The sequence below is a fragment of the Dendrobates tinctorius genome, unplaced genomic scaffold (genome assembly GCF_039654945.1).
Source record: "Dendrobates tinctorius isolate UK_male_01 unplaced genomic scaffold, ASM3965494v1 ptg000231l, whole genome shotgun sequence".
Taxonomy (NCBI): domain Eukaryota; kingdom Metazoa; phylum Chordata; class Amphibia; order Anura; family Dendrobatidae; genus Dendrobates; species Dendrobates tinctorius.
In genome coordinates, this window is record NW_027361898.1 from 4,610,500 (window position 1) to 4,626,106 (window position 15,607).

At 41.8% G+C, this 15,607-nt stretch overlaps 1 protein-coding gene across 2 annotated transcripts in view; it reads left to right on the forward strand.

Annotated features, from left to right (window-relative positions):
* SPACA9 (sperm acrosome associated 9) overlaps positions 1–9,334 on the forward strand; it is a 30,477-nt gene extending 21,143 nt beyond the window's left edge. For both annotated transcript variants that reach the window (XM_073555991.1, XM_073555990.1), the window contains 3 exons: positions 550–715; positions 934–1,136; positions 7,873–9,334. In XM_073555991.1, coding sequence (XP_073412092.1) covers positions 560–715; positions 934–1,136; positions 7,873–8,221 — 708 coding nt within the window. In that variant the 5' untranslated portion in view covers positions 550–559 and the 3' untranslated portion in view covers positions 8,222–9,334. The remainder of the gene's footprint in view (positions 1–549; positions 716–933; positions 1,137–7,872) is intronic.
* The last annotated feature ends 6,273 nt before the right edge of the window (positions 9,335–15,607 follow it).

The window sequence follows — 15,607 nt, forward strand, 5'->3', positions numbered from 1 at the left end:
ACTGCAGAATCAAAAGGTCTACAACTTTTCTGTTGGGCTAAGTTCTTACTTTTTGCAGGATCTCAGCTTGCCGTCTATAAAACGGAACATTCTTGCAGCAGTTCGAAGAGCTGGACTTGATCCGGCTGCTATTTTCATTAATTGACAGCAAGCAGAGATGTTGAAAAGGATGAGAGGTGAAGTGCAGAGAAGGGAACCTATTAGGACCACCGCCACCGTACAGTCTGATCTATAGTGATCCAGACTGGATAGATTCCTAGTGGATCCTTAGCTGCGAGAACTGTGACTGAGACAGATTTACTTCACTGACAGCAAGCAGAGGTGTTAGAAGGTTGCAGAACTTTGGGCAAAAAGTCGCAGGAACTTCACGTGTCACCATATAATGCGCAGAAATATTACACGTGGCGGAGCAATGTACAGGGATCCAATCAGAAACTAGTGCCGCTCCGCATGTCGGCCCTGGGGGCCAGCAGTAGAACTTCCTTTTCGTGGCGTTTCCGTAGATGGAGCAGCACGTACATAGACTATACACTGACTTCTCACTTCCAGGGTCCTAGAAATGGACTTTACAATGAATGAGACCAAGCAGACCCTCAAGACCCTCGAGCAACAGTGGAAACTCCTGAGACAGCAGCAAGTGACCTTCATTACCGCTCTGGAGCGCAGTCGTGAAAACGCGCATGACAGGATCAAGCCTGTGCGCACTCTGGCGCAGGTAACGGAATAAGTAACACTTTACTGCGGTAGTATAGCATGCAGTTTCAGTTCCTAACACCAGCTGGTGCATCAGGGCGTTGCATGTACCTCAGAACTTATGGGTTTATTCCTTCCTGAACAGCACTCCATGTGGCTTGGAGAGGTACTGCACGTATATACAAAGAAGTGTGAAATTGAGAAACCAATCATCTTGCTCTCTGGGTATTTCTGTTATAGGTGCGGTCCTACTTAGACAACCATTGTCACAACAGCACAGACAAGAGAATTCTCTCCCTGTTTCTTGATGTCTGCAGCAATTTGGCTGATTTTTGCATTAAGCTGGAAGCCATGCAGTCTGAGACTAGATCAGCAGGGGGCAACATTGAGGAAGCCATGACTCTGCTCAGTCCAACCAATGAACTGTCAAACCTTAGAGCCAAGTAAGTTTATCATAAATAGCAGCATAAATAACAGTCAAGTACTGACAGATTCTGGTCTTTCCCAAACTTTGTTCATGAGCACACATGCAGCATTATAGTGGCTATATTCTTCTACATAGGAGGCAGTATTATAGTAGTTATGTTCTTGTACATAGGGGGCGGTATTATAGTGACTATAATCTTGTACATAGGGGGCGGTATTATAGTAGCTATAGTCTTGTACATAGGGGGCAGTATTATAGTAGTTATATTCTTGTACATAGAAGCAGTATTATAGTAGTTATATTCTTGTACATAGGAGGCAGTATTATAGTAGTTATAATCTTGTACATAGGGGGCAGTATTATAGTAGTTATATTCTTGTATATAGGGGCTGTATTATAGTAGTTATATTCTTGTATATAGGGGCAGTATTATAGTAGTTATATTCTTGTACATAGGAGGCAGCATTATAGTAGTTATATTCTTGTACATAGGGGCAGTATTATAGTAGTTATATTCTTGTACATAGGGGCAGTATTATAGTAGTTATATTCTTCTACATAGGAGACAGTATTATCGTAGTTATATTCTTGTACATAGGGGCAGTATTATAGTAGTTATATTCTTGTACATAGAGGGCAGTATTATCGTAGTTATATTCTTGTACATAGGAGGCAGTATTATAGTAGTTATATTCTTGTACATAGGAGACAGTATTATAGTAGTTATATTCTTGTACATAGGAGACCGTATTATAGTAGTTATATTCTTGTACATAGAGGGCAGTATTATAGTAGTTATATTCTTGTACATAGGAGGCAGTATTATAGTAGTTATATGCTTGTACATAGGAGACAGTATTATAGTAGCTATAGTCTTGTACATAGGGGGCAGTATAATAGTAGTTATATTCTTGTACATAGGGGCAGTATTATAGTAGTTATATTCTTGTACATAGAGGGCAGTATTATCGTAGTTATATTCTTGTACATAGGAGGCAGTATTATAGTAGTTATATTCTTGTACATAGGAGACAGTATTATAGTAGTTATATTCTTGTACATAGGAGACAGTATTATAGTAGTTATATTCTTGTACATAGGAGACCGTATTATAGTAGTTATATTCGTGTACATAGAGGGCAGTATTATAGTAGTTATATTCTTGTACATAGGAGGCAGTATTATAGTAGTTATATGCTTGTACATAGGAGACAGTATTATAGTAGCTATAGTCTTGTACATAGGGGGCAGTATAATAGTAGTTATATTTTTGTACATAGGGGCAGTATTATAGTAGTTATATTTTTGTACATAGGGGCAGTATTATAGTAGTTATATTCTTGTACATAGCAGTATTATAGTAGTTATATTCTTGTACATAGAAGCAGTATTATAGTAGCTATAGTCTTGTACATAGGGGGCAGTATAATAGTAGTTATATTTTTGTACATAGGGAACAGTATTATAGTAGCTATAGTCTTGTACATAGGGGCAGTATTATAGTAGTTATATTCTTGTACATAGGAGCAGTATTATAGTAGCTACAGTCTTGTACATAGGGACAGTATTATAGTAGTTATATTCTTGTACATAGAAGGCAGTATTATAGTAGCTATAGTCTTGTACATAGGGGCAGTATTCTAGTAGTTATATTCTTATACATAGGAGCAGTATTATAGTAGTTATATTCTTGTACATAGCTGGCAGTATTATAGTAGTTATATTCTTATACATAGGAGGCAGCATTATAGTAGTTATATTCTTGTACATAGGAGGCAGTATTATAGTGGCTATAGTCTTGTACATAGGGGGCGGTATTATAGTAGCTATAGTCTTGTACATAGGGGGCAGCATTATAGTAGTTATATTCTTGTACATAGCAGTATTATAGTAGTTATATTGTACATAGAAGCAGTATTATAGTAGCTATAGTCTTGTACATAGGGGGCAGTATAATAGTAGTTATATTTTTTTACATAGGGGACAGTATTATAGTAGCTATAATCTTGTACATAGGGGCAGTATTATAGTAGTTATATTCTTGTACATAGGAGCAGTATTATAGTAGCTATAGTCTTGTACATAGGGGCAGTATTATAGTAGTTATATTCTTGTACATAGAAGGCAGTATTATAGTAGCTATAGTTTTGTACATAGGGGCAGTATTATAGTAGTTATATTCTTATACATAGGAGCCGTATTATAGTAGTTATATTCTTGTACATAGCTGGTAGTATTATAGTAGTTATATTCTTGTACATAGGGGCAGTATTATAGTAGCTATATTCTTGTACATAGGGGGCAGTATTATAGTAGTTATATTCTTGTACATAGGAGCAGTATTATAGTAGTTAGATTTTTATACATAGGAGGCAGTATTATAGTAGTGATATTCTTGTACATAGGGGAGCAGTTTTATAGTAGTTATTTTCTTGTACATAGAGGGCAGTATTATAGTAGTTACCGTATATTCTTGTACATAGGGGCAGTATTATAGCAGTTATATTCTTGTATATAGGGGCAGTATTATAGTAGTTATATTCTTGTACATAGGGACAGTATTATAGTAGTTATATTCTTGTACATAGGAGGCAGTATTATAGTAGTTATATGCTTGTACATAGGAGACAGTATTATAGTAGCTATAGTCTTGTACATAGGGGGCAGTATAATAGTAGTTATATTTTTGTACATAGGGGCAGTATTATAGTAGTTATATTTTTGTACATAGGGGCAGTATTATAGTAGTTATATTCTTGTACATAGCAGTATTATAGTAGTTATATTCTTGTACATAGAAGCAGTATTATAGTAGCTATAGTCTTGTACATAGGGGGCAGTATAATAGTAGTTATATTTTTGTACATAGGGAACAGTATTATAGTAGCTATAGTCTTGTACATAGGGGCAGTATTATAGTAGTTATATTCTTGTACATAGAAGCAGTATTATAGTAGCTACAGTCTTGTACATAGGAGCAGTATTATAGTAGTTATATTCTTGTACATAGCTGGCAGTATTATAGTAGTTATATTCTTGTACATAGGAGCAGTATTATAGTAGTTATATTCTTGTACATAGGGGCTGTATTATAGTAGTTATATTCTTGTATATAGGGGCAGTATTATAGTAGTTATATTCTTGTACATAGGAGGCAGCATTATAGTAGTTATATTCTTGTACATAGGGGCAGTATTATAGTAGTTATATTCTTCTACATAGGAGACAGTATTATCGTAGTTATATTCTTGTACATAGGGGCAGTATTATAGTAGTTATATTCTTGTACATAGAGGGCAGTATTATCGTAGTTATATTCTTGTACATAGGAGGCAGTATTATAGTAGTTATATTCTTGTACATAGGAGACAGTATTATAGTAGTTATATTCTTGTACATAGGAGACCGTATTATAGTAGTTATATTCTTGTACATAGAGGGCAGTATTATAGTAGTTATATTCTTGTACATAGGAGGCAGTATTATAGTAGTTATATGCTTGTACATAGGAGACAGTATTATAGTAGCTATAGTCTTGTACATAGGGGCAGTATAATAGTAGTTATATCTTTGTACATAGGGGCAGTATTATAGTAGTTATATTTTTGTACATAGGGGCAGTATTATAGTAGTTATATTCTTGTACATAGCAGTATTATAGTAGTTATATTCTTGTACATAGAAGCAGTATTATAGTAGCTATAGTCTTGTACATAGGGGGCAGTATAATAGTAGTTATATTTTTGTACATAGGGAACAGTATTATAGTAGCTATAGTCTTGTACATAGGGGCAGTATTATAGTAGTTATATTCTTGTACATAGGAGCAGTATTATAGTAGCTACAGTCTTGTACATAGGGACAGTATTATAGTAGTTATATTCTTGTACATAGAAGGCAGTATTATAGTAGCTATAGTCTTGTACATAGGGGCAGTATTCTAGTAGTTATATTCTTAGACATAGGAGCAGTATTATAGTAGTTATATTCTTGTACATAGCTGGCAGTATTATAGTAGTTATATTCTTGTACATAGGAGCAGTATTATAGTAGTTATATTCTTGTACATAGGGGCAGTATTATAGTAGTTATATTCTTATACATAGGAGGCAGCATTATAGTAGTTATATTCTTGTACATAGGAGGCAGTATTATAGTGGCTATAGTCTTGTACATAGGGGGCGGTATTATAGTAGCTATAGTCTTGTACATAGGGGGCAGCATTATAGTAGTTATATTCTTGTACATAGCAGTATTATAGTAGTTATATTGTACATAGAAGCAGTATTATAGTAGCTATAGTCTTGTACATAGGGGGCAGTATAATAGTAGTTATATTTTTTTACATAGGGGACAGTATTATAGTAGCTATAATCTTGTACATAGGGGCAGTATTATAGTAGTTATATTCTTGTACATAGGAGCAGTATTATAGTAGCTATAGTCTTGTACATAGGGGCAGTATTATAGTAGTTATATTCTTGTACATAGAAGGCAGTATTATAGTAGCTATAGTTTTGTACATAGGGGCAGTATTATAGTAGTTATATTCTTAGACATAGGAGCCGTATTATAGTAGTTATATTCTTGTACATAGCTGGTAGTATTATAGTAGTTATATTCTTGTACATAGGGGCAGTATTATAGTAGCTATATTCTTGTCCATAGGGGGCAGTATTATAGTAGTTATATTCTTGTACATAGGAGCAGTATTATAGTAGATTTTTATACATAGGAGGCAGTATTATAGTAGTGATATTCTTGTACATAGGGGAGCAGTTTTATAGTAGTTATTTTCTTGTACATAGAGGGCAGTATTATAGTAGTTACCGTATATTCTTGTACATAGGGGCAGTATTATAGCAGTTATATTCTTGTATATAGGGGCAGTATTATAGTAGTTATATTCTTGTACATAGGGACAGTATTATAGTAGTTATATTCTTGTACATAGGAGGCAGTATTATAGTAGTTATATGCTTGTACATAGGAGACAGTATTATAGTAGCTATAGTCTTGTACATAGGGGGCAGTATAATAGTAGTTATATTTTTGTACATAGGGGCAATATTATAGTAGTTATATTTTTGTACATAGGGGCAGTATTATAGTAGTTATATTCTTGTACATAGGAGCAGTATTATAGTAGTTATATTCTTGTACATAGGGGCAGTATTATAGTAGTTATATTCTTGTGCATAGAGGGCAGTATTATTATTGTAGTTATATTCTTGTACATAGGGGCAGTATTATAGTAGTTATATTCTTGTACATAGAAGCAGTATTATAGTAGCTATAGTCTTGTACATAGGGGGCAGTATAATAGTAGTTATATTCTTGTACATAGGGGTAGTATTATAGTAGTTATATTCTTGTACATAGAAGCAGTATTATAGTAGCTATAGTCTTGTACATAGGGGGCAGTATAATAGTAGTTATATTTTTGTACATAGGAGCAGTATTATAGTAGTTATATTCTTGTACATAGGGGCAGTATTATAGTAGTTATATTCTTATACATAGGAGGCAGCATTATAGTAGTTATATTCTTGTACATAGGAGGCAGTATTATAGTGGCTATAGTCTTGTACATAGGGGGCAGCATTATAGTAGTTATATTCTTGTACATAGCAGTATTATAGTAGTTATATTCTTGTACATAGGGGCAGTATTATAGTAGTTATATTCTTATACATAGGAGGCAGCATTATAGTAGTTATATTCTTGTACATAGGGGGCGGTATTATAGTAGCTATAGTCTTGTACATAGGGGGCAGCATTATAGTAGTTATATTCTTGTACATAGCAGTATTATAGTAGTTATATTCTTGTACATAGAAGCAGTATTATAGTAGCTATAGTCTTGTACATAGGGGGCAGTATAATAGTAGTTATATTTTTGTACATAGGGGACAGTATTATAGTAGCTATAGTCTTGTCCATGTCTGTGGATGGATACCATGTTTTGGCATAGGTGGTTTCCTTCATTGGAGACTGCCCTTCCCGTGGTTGTTCCTTCCCGGGGAAAGACCTGGCTGGTCATTGCTTGCGTTGAGAAACATGTGATGGTGTCTCCGCGGCTTCTGTTTTGCTAGTCTTGTACATAGGGGCAGTATTATAGTAGCTATAGTCTTGTACATAGGGGCAGTATTATAGTAGTTATATTCTTATACATAGGAGCTGTATTATAGTAGTTATATTCTTGTACATAGGGGCAGTATTATAGTAGCTATATTCTTGTACATAGGGGCAGTATTATAGTAGTTATATTCTTGTACATAGGAGGCAGTATTATAGTAGTGATATTCTTGTACATAGGGGAGCAGTTTTATAGTAGTTATTTTCTTGTACATAGAGGGCAGTATTATAGTAGTTACCATATATTCTTGTACATAGGGGGCAGTATTATGGTAGTTATATTCTTGTATATAGGGGCAGTATTCTAGTAGTTATATTCTTTTGCATAGAGGGCAGTATTATAGTAGTTATATTCTTGTACACAGTATCAGTATTATAGTAGTTATATAATTGTACATAATGGACAGTATTATAGTAGTTATATTCTTGTACGTAGGGGCAGTATTATAGTAGTTACTGTATATTCTTGTACATAGAGGGCAGTGTTATAGTAGTTATATTCTTGTACATAGGGGGCAGTATTATAGTAGTTATATTCTTGTGCATAGGGGGCAGTATTATAGTAGTTATATTCTTGTACATAGGTTGTAGCTTTTTTTTTTTTCTGTCCCCAGGTATCCTCATGATGTTGTTAATCACCTCAGCTGTGATGAAGCCAGGAACTTTTATGGTGGAGTTGTGAGCCTCATCCCCATTGTTCTCGACAATATACGAGAAGCCGTGTCCAGGATAGAGAAACTGCAGCGCCAGCAACTTGGAAGCAGTGACAGACTTGGCGCCAGACATGGGAGCAGACAGTATAGTGATGGTCAGGCAGGAGGGGGCGGCCTCACACATAACTCAGGGGCTCAAACTAATATCAGTCTGGCAGATTCATCTTTCCAGATGTCAACTAAAAAGAAACACAATTGTGGGGCCCTAAAACCAGCATGGAGGCCAGCAGGACGCCTGTATACCACTTAATCGTCCGTAACCTCCATTGCCCCCTCTCCATGTACGGTAATAAAAACTTGAGCATCTTTCGGCTATAGATACATTTAATGTCCAATAGTCCCTTCTCTAATCATGATTATTCTACGTAAGTAGCTGCAGTGTAAAGAATGGAGGAGAGTCATGTAGAACCATGTACTGGGAAATCTAGTAAGGCTTTGTTCACATCAGTATTTCATCAGCATGTATGCCAAAACCAGGAGTGTCTCTGAAACACAGATGTCAATCTGTCAATAATACTTGTGATCTGTAACTTCCACTTGTTTTTGGCTTATAAAACACTAATGCAAAAATTCTGACATGTGAACGAGGCCCTAATCTAGGTTAGTCTTTGATGAAAAATGCATACGTTTAAGTAGGGCCAGCATGACCTCCATTCTTTACACTGCTGAATGCAAACTCAAACCATATAGATCCTTTTTGATCAGAGCCCCTTTTGGCCAGGAAATAATTTCTGGTCTATTATCACTATATTGATATAATCTGCATGGCTCATATATAGACGTGTGATATTCCATATTGTATTATAAAGCAGCTGGCCATAGCCAATCATTAACGCTGTATATTTTATGTATATTCAGTCACATGTCTCTGGGAAAGCTGGGTGACAACCGTTAAAGGGACGGTCTTAAATATACAATCCCTATCCATATTTCTTATTGGAGCATGGTGGTGTTAAACAGGTGGGTCCCTCACTCCAGACTAACAACTCAGCATTACATGGATGGACTTTAATGCTACATTCACCTCGAAATGGTCTAGGGGGAAAGAGTATAACCAGATGCGGCTTCACCAACTACACCAGCTGATCTCCACGGGGTAAAAAAGCCAATGGCTGCTTTTGTTCTTTTACATCTCCTGCAAGGGCAGTCACCTAGGTTTCCTGTAATTTTTTTAAGTAATTAGCTCCTAGGAAGTTTCACCCATCAAAGCTGTAGGAAAGCCGAGTGCCGGCCCCTGAGGAGCCAACTTAGTGGCAATTTCAGTATTTATGTTACTTTACGACATCTACGGACAGCTTTGTTATTCTTGCACGTGTGGTTTCAATTTCTGATTTTTACTGAAAATATATATTTTTGTACCTTGTGTGCAATTTTTTAATTAAAAAAAAAAAAAATCCCTGAATCAGAAGTTTACTACTTTTCCACTGTTGGTGAAAGGTCTCTCCAGCTGTTTTAAAACTACAACTCCCAGTCTGCCCTGCTGGTATTTAGCTATACTGACACGCTGGGAGTAGTAGTTACAGGGAAAAAAAAAAGAAAAGTTAATTTTCAATTTTTAAGCCCATGTTTGTTTTTTTCCCCACATTGTCAACTAATGGCCCAGCAGTTACCCTGGACTAGTATGGAACCCCCAGCTCCATAACACCAGCACTAATCTACACAATACATATTGCATGGATCTCTTCTGTTACCGCTGGGCATATGGCTGCCATCTTTTTTCCTTTAGGTTAAATACCAGATGTCTGCTCAGAGATGCAGCAAGAGACACACACATCCCTGTCAGAACAGAATAGATTTGGTCTTAGCCTAAGAGTCTACAATAATGGAAGATTTGATTCTCTAAAAAGGAGACAAAGTATGTGCACATGTTGCGGATTCATCTGCAGATCCACAGCGGATTGGGCCCTGAGGATCCGCAGTTTTCCATGCGGTGTACAGTACCATGTTATCCTATGGAAAACAAAACCCGCTGCGCACATGCTGTGGAAAATTCCACATGTCTATTCTTTGTGCGGATTCCGCAGCGTTTTTACACCTATTCCTTTCTAGGAATCCGCAGGTGTAAAATGCAGGCTAAATCCGCAGGTAAAACGCAGGCATTTTCACCTGCAGATTCTGCATGGAAAAATCCGCAAATGAATCCGCAACGTGTGCACATACCCTTAATGCAAAGATCCAATTTCATGTGTCCCTTTAAGTTTGGGCAAGTACAGATGTCGTTGAGGCCACCATTCCCCTTGGAATAAATGCCAATTTGACCAGCTAAAGGGCAACATTACATAGGCAAATCCAGACAACAGCTGCACCACCACTGGAACCCCCCCCATTCTTCTCCCTATTGATGGCTGGAAGTCCTGGAGCCACTGTGTCACCTCCACATTAATCCGAAACCTCAGCGAGTTCATCAACAGAGTCAGGTCCAACAATCCAGGCCAACTTTACTCAAAAAGAAGCATTTCTATAGAAATCAGTGGCAGATCTGCAGGTATCTTGTACATAATTAGCACCAACTTGTGGGCACGTAACTGGTGCAGAGGCTGATCAGCCATGATGGATGGTCACCTAGATGTACTAATCTAACTCTAGGGGTCCCAATGTTTAGCCCCACTCATCGCTAAGCTTTACTGGAGAGCCACCTGGACTAGAATGGGCTGTTTGAATGACTGATGGCCTCAAGTAGTTAGACCCCCCTTCTCAATGAAAAGATTTCTGTCTTAGTTTAACTATATCAATGATTTAAAACCTGCAACTTAATGGTAGTTGAAGAACTCCCAGCAGACCGTGAAATCCTGAGATCTACAGTTTGGAGACTAGCACTGCATGAGACTCATGAGAATGTGTAAAAGATGGATTTTTGGTTCTTACCGTAAAATCTCTTTCTTGGAGCCTTCATTGGGGGACACAGAATACCATGGGTGTATGCTGCTGCTGCTAGGAGGCTGACACTATGCAAAAACAATGAAATTAGCTCCTCCCCGGCAGTATACACCCACCGACAGGCACCAAGCACCTCAGTTGGTGAAAAAGCAGTAGGAGAAGCAACGAGAAAAAACTCGAACCATATGTACCAACCCAACAGGGGACTCTAAGACCCAACACGGTACAACTGAAAAAGGGAGGGTGCTGTGTCCCCCAATGAAGGCTCCAAGAAAGAGATTTTACGGTAAGAACCAAAAATCCATCTTTCTTTATCGCCTTATTGGGGGACACAGAATACCATGGGACGTCCCAAAGCAGTCCCAAGGGTGGGAACCGCAAAAAGGAACGAAAGTAACCGAAAGGCTCAGGTCGGCCGGTGAGCCACCGCCGCCTGCAGAACCTTCCTACCAACCACAGCATCAGACGAGGCCTGGGTATGAACCCTGTAGAACCTCGTGAAGGTGTGCAAAGATGACCAGGTTGCAGCCTTGCAAATTTGCATGGCCGAAGCCTGGTGACGAGCAGCCCACGAAGCTGCCACAGCCCGGGTGGAATGAGCTCTTACTCCCGGAGGGGGCCGCTTTTCCTGAAGACGATACGCTTCCAGAATGGTAGAACGAATCCAGCGAGCGATCGTGGATTTGGAAGCCGGAAGGCCCTGCTGGCGACCTTCAGAGATGATTAGCAAGGAATCGGACAGACGGAAGGAAGAGGTCCTGGCAAGATAGACACGCAGGGCTCTAACTACGTCCAGTTTGTGGAGAGACTTCTCAAGAGGATGAGATGGAGCCGGACAAAAAGAAGGGAGGACGATATCCTCATTGATATGGAAAGCGGAAACCACCTTTGGAAGAAAAGAAGGAACGGGCCTGAGGACGGCTTTGTCCTGATGGAGAATGAGGTAAGGGGAACGACATGACAAGGCCGCCAATTCAGAAACTCTTCTGATGGATGAAATGGCGATCAAAGAGGTGACCTTCCAAGAGAGAAGGAACAAAGGAATGTCCTGGAGAGGCTCGAACGGCGCCTTCTGGAGCGCGCTAAGGACGAGGTTGAGATCCCACGGGTCTATTGGCGAATGATGAGGAGGAGCCACGTGGGAAAACCCCTTGTAGAAAGGTTTTGACCTGTGGTAGAGAAGCTAGCTCTCTTTGGAAGAGGATAGAGAGAGCGGAAACCTGGCCCTTGAGCGTACTGAGGGACAGACCCGCGTCTAACCCAGACTGAAGAAACCCCAGGATAGACGGGATAGAGAAAGACATTGGGAAGACTCTTATCGCACCAACGGAAAAAAGCCTTCCAGTACCTATAGTAAATGCGGGAAGAGGCTGATTTCCTGGCTCTGATCATAGTTTGAATAACCTGACTGGACAGACCTGATTCCTTCAGAATTGCGGTCGCAACGGCCATGCCGTCAAACTCAGAGACTGAGAATTCTCGTGGTAAAGGGGGCCTTGCGAGAGAAGGTCTGGACGGTCCGGAAGCCTCCAGGGAACGTCCGCGAGCATGTTGACCAGTTCCGCGTACCAATGCCGTCTTGGCCAATCTGGAACGACTAGAATCACTGGTACGCCTTACGATTTTATCTTTTTGACCACCCGAGGGATCAATGCCAGAGGCGGGAACAGATACGGAAGTTGAAACTGGGACCAAGGAGTCATCAGTGCGTCGCACGCGACGGCCAGAGGGTCCCTGGACCTGGCTACGAACTCCGGCACCTTGTGGTTCATCCGAGATGCCATGAGATCGACATCCGGGGTGCCCCAACGGTCGCATATCTGAGAGAAAACCGCGGGGTGCAGGACCATTCGCCGGACGCTAGGCCCTGGGCGACTTAGAAAAACGGCTGCCCAATTTTCCACCCCTGGAAAATGGACGGCGGAGATTGTCGGAACGTAACGTTCTGCCCAGCGTAATATCTTGGCCACTACTGACATTACTTGTTTGCTGCGCGTGCCCCCCTGATGTGTATGTACGCCATGGCCGTGGCGTTGTCCGACTGAATACGGACCGGCTTGCCGGAGAGGAGGGGCTGCCAATGAAGAAGGGCCAGGAAAATTGCCCTGATCTCCAAAAGATTGATTGGGAGGAGAGACTCCTGTGGCTTCCAGCGGCCTTGGGCCGCTTTCTGATGGAACACGGCTCCCCATCCTAGAAGGCTCGCATCGGTGGTGATGACTTGCCACTGAGGCGGAAGGAAGGACCTCCCTTGGAGAACTGACGCTGGCCGTAGCCACCAAGTGAGAGACTGCCTCACCCTGAGAGGAAGCCGAATAGGACGGTCCAAGGACATCGTGGTCTTGTCCCAGGCTGAAAGCAGAGACAGCTGGTGGGGGCGAAGATGAAACTGCGCAAAGGGCACTGCTTCCATGGAGGCCACCATCTTCCCCAGGACCTTTATGCAGAACCGAATGGGAATGGGAGCAGGCCTCTTGAGAGTTCTGATGCCCTTGGACAGAGTTGTAAATTTTTCCTTTGGAAGAAAAAACACGGGCTAGCTCCGTGTCGAATTCCATACCCAGAAAGGTCAGACGCTGGGTGGGGATCAGAATGGACTTCTCCTTGTTGACCAGCCAACCTAGGCGGCTGAAAGTGTCTAGGGTTATCTGAAGGCTCCGGAGACAGTCCTGGCGAGACGAACCCTTGATCAAAAGATAGTCCAGATAAGGGATGATGAGGATCCCTCTGGAGCGAAGGATGGCCATGACGGTCGCCATCACCTTCGTGAAAACCCGGGACGCTGAAGCCAGGCCGAAAGGAAGAGCTGTGAACTGAAAGAGGTCTCCCTGAAACGCAAATCGAAGATACTTCTGATGTTGCACACAAATTGGAATGTGCAGATAGGCATCCCGAATGTCCACCGAGCAGAGAAATTCCCCGGGCTCCATGGAAGCAATCACCGACCGAAGAGACTCCATCCTGAAATGAAGAATCTTCACGTGGCGATTGAGCAATTTGAGGTCCAGAATAGGACGAAGAGAGAGGTCTTTCTTCGGGACTACAAGGAGATTGGAGTAGAACCCAGAAAACCGTTCGTCTGAGGGAACGGGAACAATGACTCCGGCGGAAAGAAGGGAGGAAATGGCCTGCAGAAAACCCGGAATCTGGGCCCGCTGTCGCGGAGGCCCGAGACCGGAAAAAACCGTCTGTTCGGGAGTGAAGCAAATTCGATTTTGTATCCGGATGCGACGAGTTCTCAGACCCAAGCGTCGTCGACAACGGACAGCCAAGCATCCGCGAAAAAGGAAAGTCTGCCTCCCACCCTGGAAGAAATTCCAGGTGGAAGTGACCAGTCACTTAGACGAAAATCTGCCGGAATTGGCTCCTGCAGATCTGGAATATTGTCCTCTAGATCACCAGCGAGGAGTGGGTTTGTAGGAAGGTTTCCTCTGATCCCGCTCCCTGGTGGCAAGCGGCCGATCCTGTTGAGTGGCTCTCTTCGTGGCAGAGAAGGGACGAAAGGGCCTGAATGGTCGAAACCCCCTTCTGTGGAAAGGACGTTTTGTCGAGACTGGGGAAGCGAAGTACTTCTACCTCCAGTGGCATCGGAAATAATCTGATCCAGCTTGGCCCGAAAGAGCCAAGAACCATGGAAGGGCAGACTGGTGAGCGACTTTTTAGAAGTGGTATGCGCATTCCAAGACTTTCACCAAAGACCTCGGCGTACAGCCACTATATTGCAGTTAGCCCTTGCTACGCCACCGGCCAAAAGGTATTTACCCGCATGCTTAATTTGGTCTGCCAGAACTTCCAACTCGTCCTGAGGGGCAGCCGACAGAATGCCCCTGCGAAGAATTTCTGCCCAAGTCGAAATGACATTTGCCACCCAGGCAGAAGCAAAAAAATAGGGCAGAAAGAGGGGCTAGATGCTTCAAAGAGGATAGACAAGGAACTGGTGGGCCCACTTCGGGAGCTTTCGTCCATTTTATAAGAAGGTCCGCATCGAATGGATACAGGACGTCTAAGTACCTGCAGCCTGAGAAGTGCTTCTCAGGGGGCTCCCAGTGTTTGGATAAAATGGTCTCGAATTCCTTGTGATTAGGAAAGTTTCGGGAGGAAGGTTTTGCTCGTTTAAAGGGGACGGCGCCGTCCTGAAGAGGAGCTTTATCTTCCTTTATTTCGAGCGATTTGAAAATGGCCGATAAGAGACTATCGACCATGTTCTGAGACTTAAACATGTTATCTGCGTCTGAGTCAGATCCCGTCGTTTTCTGACGAGGGATACGAGAAAAGCAGCCTGGGTAGAGCGGACGGACCTTGCGAGCTGGAAGACGAGCTAGAAATAACGCGCTTCCTAGCAATCCTATCCGGCCTGTCCCTGTGGAGGTCGCGGTCAGGTGCAGACGACTCACCGTGAGAGGCGGTCGGAGCACAGGTGGCTGCAGAAGACGTTCCAAGACCTGGACCAGGGACTGAGAGACATTGCAGCAGCCCACTCTGGAGGAGGAGGGGTGCGCTCATCCCGGGACTCGGGGTGCTCCGGTGGGGCAGACATCACGGAAGGACTGCCGGACGGGCAGAAGGGAGACAACTGCCTTGACGCCCGCTTCTCTTTGCAGTGCGCGCAGGCGAAGTGGATAGCGATGGATCTAGGGTAAGGAGCCCCTGCAGAGTAGGACATATGCAAGGACTGCAGAATTACTGCAGCCAGTATCTGAATAGGGAGTACTGCCGCGGGGGCTGAATTAGGGGTTCAGAAAAAAATAAGAGCCTACCG